Below are 4,871 nucleotides of genomic sequence, written 5' to 3'. Positions count from 1 at the left end.
TGAAGCTGGCTGAGTGTTGTTTGATCACTGATAGTACTGTTTTGAAGCAGAGTGACCCACTTGTCATTTGGAGCTCCGCCTGGATCTTTTCATGGATAAAACACTGTAGAATGGTCATACTTTGAGCAGTCTTCTTCAAATTTGAAACAAGTGTTCATTGATAGTGCAGAGACTGTAACCTGACCCTAAGGACAGGCCGATGAAGAAATGAAGAGCGACCACAATGTCCTCACTCTGTTGTTAAAATACGTTTGTATTTATGTACAAGTACATGCACACACACACACACACATGACTGTGGAAGTGAAATTCCATTTATCATCATTAATAATGTCCTGATGTGTGTGTGTGTGTGTGTGTGTGTGTGTGTGTGTGTGTGTGTGTGTGTGTGCAGGGTGTGTGCGGTGTTTTGCACGGTTCGACGGTGTCCAGGGTCGATGTGATGAAGAGCTCGGTGAGGTGGATGAAGACAACTGCTGTCAGAACACTCAGTATGGTTACCAGGCAACAGACGGAGTGTGTCGGTCCTGTGGGTCAGTGCACTCACACACACTCACACACACAGTCTGTCCTGGTCATCAGACCAATGAAACCAGTATGTGTCTGTCCTCAGTCCTCCGGTGTGGTCTCCCTGGTCGCCGTGGTCACAGTGTAACGTCCAGTGTGGGGAGGGAGTGACGCAGAGGAGCAGAACATGTTACGGTATCGGCCAATCAGAGTGTGAGAACCCTACGAACAAACTGGAGACAAAACCCTGTAACAACACCTGCTGCGACGGTACACACACACACACACACACACATTAATCACTTATTGATCACTGTCACTGTGCATGTGGCAAATCTGTGTGTGTGTGTGTGTGTGTGTGTGTGTGTGTGTGTGTGTGTGTGTGTGTGTGTGTGTGTGTGTGCAGGTAAGGGGTGGGGCCCGTGGCTCACCTGGTCGCCCTGCTCAGTGACCTGTGGAGGGGGCGGAGTCAGGAAGAGAGCCAGAGTCTGCTCCAGTCCTCCTGAGTGTCGTGCGACCTGCAGCGGTCCTTCAGAGGAGACAGAGAAATGTTCAACACAAACCACCTGTCCAGGTAACCTCTCTGCCCCACCCAGTGGTGCCCACAAGGGGGGAATTGAGATGCTGTCTCTGAATATCCAGAACAGATGCAGGTGGTCTTCTAGAAGGTCACATGTTGACGAGACCGGCGACTGATGGAGCATCGGTATTTACTGAGTTGGGAGTGAGAACGTTTTGTCTCTGTGTCTCTCAGTTCATGGTGGTTGGTCCGGTTGGTCCGATTGGATTCAGTGTTCTGGTTCATGTATCAGTGGCCAAGGTGCTGATGTCATCATTCCCTCCAGAGTGCGATATCGTTCTTGTTCGAGCCCCACCCCTTCCAACGACACAGTGCCACTCGGCAACGATTGCCCCGGAGACGAGTTCCAATCACAGGACTGCAGCGAACTCCCCAACTGTCCAGGTGAGAGAACAAACTGATCAGGTAACAGAGGTGAAATCTGGAAATGAAAACCTCACGTGCTCTGATTGGCTGTCTCTGCAGTGGATGGCAGCTGGGGGGCATGGTCTCCACCTGGGCCGTGTTCCGTCTCCTGTGGGGAGGGGCTTCGGCTATCTATCAGGAAGTGTGATAAGCCTGCCCCTCAATATGGCGGTCGAGTCTGTGACGGGCTGAGCACTCGGAGCAGCGTCTGTCAGAGTTTCTGTCCCGGTAACACCAATGATATCAAGATAAAGATCAATAAACATTAACAGAATTTAAAACGTTACAGTAAAAATCTCTGTCCCTGTGTGTCTGTCTGTCTGTGTGTCTCTGTCTGTCTGTGTGTCTCTGTCTGTCTGTGTGTCTCTGTCTGTCTGTCTGTCTGTCTCTCTGTGTTTGTGTATCTCCGTCATCATGACAGTCGACGGGTTCTGGTCCGGTTGGTCCAGTTGGAGTGAGTGTTCTTCTTCCTGTATCCCACAAGGACGAGCTCCCACGAGATCTCGCCACCGCTCCTGTTCCAACCCCGCCCCCTCAACCAGCCCACCTGGCAAAGGTTGCCGTGGTGACAACAGCGATACAGAGAACTGCAACCACCTGCCTCACTGCCCAGGTACATCTGTCTGTGTGTCTCTCTGTTTTTAAATCATTAACAGTACCGCCCACCACTCGGACAGGAACTAACATAATGGGACATCAGACTCACAGGTGTCCTCACAGAGACGATAAATATCTCCGTCTTCCTGTCTGTCTCTGTATCAGTGAACGGAGGTTGGGGGTCTTGGTCCTCCTTCTCTTCCTGTCCTGTCACCTGTGGAGTGGGGCTTCAGGTGTCCGTCAGGAGATGCGACAGCCCAGCCCCAAAACATGGCGGCCAGTCATGTCCTGGAGAGGGACGTCGTACAAGCATCTGTAAGACCAACGTCCACTGTCCAGGTACCCCAAGATTCTAGTCTCTTATTGCAGCAGCTGACTCTGTCCGCCAGTCTGGACTAAAAACAAATGTGACTCCTCAGCTTGGAGTGTAACTGCTGTGTATTTGCAGTGGACGGGACATGGTCAGAGTGGTCGGAATGGAAACCATGTAAATTCCCGTTTGGTGGGCGAGACATCCGCTGTAAGAAGATCGGTGGCAGTCAGACTCGAGAGCGTGAATGTCTTCATCGAGCTCACAATGGATCCATCTGCAGCGAGGGCTCCCTGACCGAGAGGCGGGTCTGCTATGATGTCAGCAGATGTTACCGTGGGTGACACACACACACACACACACACACACACACACACACACACACTGAATCAGTCAACTTTGTTAAATTGACAACTTTTTTAATACGGTTAATCCAGGTATCAACCATCACCTCATCCCAACGTCTGATGAGGACACCCTTCATGTCTCTCTAAAGATGAGATGGGATGGATTATCTTTATCAATCAGTTTCAACAACAGCCAATGACAGGTTTCTGTGTGTTGCAGCGAAGGGCACCTGGGATGGCTGGGAGCCATGGAGTCTGTGTAATCCTCCCTGTGGATCAAACTCCAGACGCATCAGGAAGAGACGCTGTACACCTGATTACAGCAACTACAGGTGAGTTTAGTGTTGAAGCAGCAGAGGTGGTGTGGATCAAAACAGAGGTGAATCAACGATGACATACACGAAGAGTTGAAAACATCAGATCTGTGTGGAGCGATGAGGACACTGTAACCTTCCTCACATTAATACATGAACACTGACAGAAATATGTACCTGTGTGTTTTCAGTCCTACCATTGGTCGTCTGAAGGAGCCAGCAATATTCTTTGGAAATCCACATGCCGACTGTGGCTCACCACCTGAGGGTGGACAGAAGATTGAAATTCAGCCCTGTGTCAACGTTCCCGCCTGCACCTGAACACCTGCTCGCCTACGACTTTAACAACACCAACATATCCTGTTCTTCACTTAGTTTAATAATGACATATATCTCACCAATTAGTTTACCAACATCAACATATCAGCTCATCACTGAGTTTAACAACACAAATATATCCATCTCATTGATGAGTTGAACATCACCAACGTATCTAACTCATCGATGACAAACACTGTAGTTACTACCACTTATCACTTATTTACGTACATTACTTGAGTAAATGTACTCTCCACCACTGTTAAAATGTCTAGCTTTGAACTGACAGGTGTTCCTAATATTTTGTCCACCCAACTGAAACCAGTGTGGACAGACAATCATTTAGAAACACCCAACAGATGACTCACCGCTGAATTAAACAACATCACTCATCCTTAAAGTTTTGTTAATAAAGAAAACAGTCTGCGGCTGTTTACAGTCACGCTCTTGCTGTCAGAGTTGGAGCGTGCTCAGTTGATTGTCACCATAGAAACCCCAACAAACAAACAACAGCTTCAATCTTCAGTTCCAGTTTGTTCTTCTGTCACTGAACGGTTCGTCCGTCTGAAGATCTCAGATAGAAATGTGTTGTACTGCTTTGTTCTCTTAAAGCTGTGTTTTTAGTTTCAGTGTACATTTATCCTACGCTGGATTTTTGTTACATTAATCTCAGTTTATTATATTTCATGTTTTATATTCTTATATTTTTTCATGTACATTTTTAAATTTTCTTTGCATTTTATAAAAGTTTGTGTGTATCTTAGTCTCCCCTTAATCTGTGGAGGTCCATCAGGCTCCAGAGGTGTTTGCTTGGAGCAGTTTGGGTCAGTTAATCTCTAAAACCCTGAAAATCAAACAGTTTCATTACTTATACTTTATGTTTGTGTGCATGACAGGTTGATGCACACGCTCCAGGTGACATTTTCCACCTTTATATTGTGTTTTGTCCTTTGTTTGGGGACAGATCAGGATATCCCCTGTCATTCTGTCTCTGACTCAAAGTTATTAGATCAACTTGTGGCTTCATTGTCTGATTTCATCTTCATCGATCAAGTTGAGTCAAACTTTATTTGTAGAGCACATTTAAAAACCACCACAGCTGACCCAAGTGCCGTGTCAACTTCAGCCTGTTACATGCATTGTCTGTTTTCAAAATACACTTCTGTTTTCACAGGAAATGTACAGTTTGATACAGTCTCTTTCAAAATAAAAGCACTAAGTCAGTACAACACTGCCAGCTGTTTTTTCCTTCAACACACACGTCGTTACCTTTAGCCGGCACACACACGTCGTTACCTTTAGCCGGCACACACATGTGGTTACGTTTAGCCGACACACACGCGTGATTACTTTTATCCAACACACACGTGGTTACGTTTAGCCGACACACACACGTGGTTACGTTTAGCCGACACACACACATGGTTACGTTTAGCCAACACACACACATGGTTACGTTTAGCCAACACACAGACATGGTTACATTTAGTCGA

The 4,871-nt window shown here is 47.0% G+C and overlaps 1 protein-coding gene across 1 annotated transcript in view; it reads left to right on the top strand.

The window, feature by feature from the left end:
- LOC126405261 (properdin-like) overlaps nt 1–4,611 on the top strand; it is a 5,699-nt gene extending 1,088 nt beyond the window's left edge. The window contains exons 2-11 of the mRNA XM_050068911.1: nt 395–533; nt 614–777; nt 914–1,081; nt 1,262–1,471; nt 1,553–1,720; nt 1,914–2,105; nt 2,255–2,428; nt 2,538–2,735; nt 2,967–3,078; nt 3,252–4,611. Of these exons, the coding sequence (XP_049924868.1) occupies nt 395–533; nt 614–777; nt 914–1,081; nt 1,262–1,471; nt 1,553–1,720; nt 1,914–2,105; nt 2,255–2,428; nt 2,538–2,735; nt 2,967–3,078; nt 3,252–3,381 (1,655 nt within the window). The 3' untranslated portion in view covers nt 3,382–4,611. The remainder of the gene's footprint in view (nt 1–394; nt 534–613; nt 778–913; nt 1,082–1,261; nt 1,472–1,552; nt 1,721–1,913; nt 2,106–2,254; nt 2,429–2,537; nt 2,736–2,966; nt 3,079–3,251) is intronic.
- Nucleotides 4,612–4,871: the final 260 nt, after the last annotated feature.

Source organism: Epinephelus moara, chromosome 18, assembly GCF_006386435.1.
Source record: "Epinephelus moara isolate mb chromosome 18, YSFRI_EMoa_1.0, whole genome shotgun sequence".
In the NCBI taxonomy this organism is placed as follows: domain Eukaryota; kingdom Metazoa; phylum Chordata; class Actinopteri; order Perciformes; family Serranidae; genus Epinephelus; species Epinephelus moara.
The sequence above is the reverse complement of the archived record's forward strand: the minus strand, read 5'-3'. Positions and strand labels throughout refer to the sequence as shown.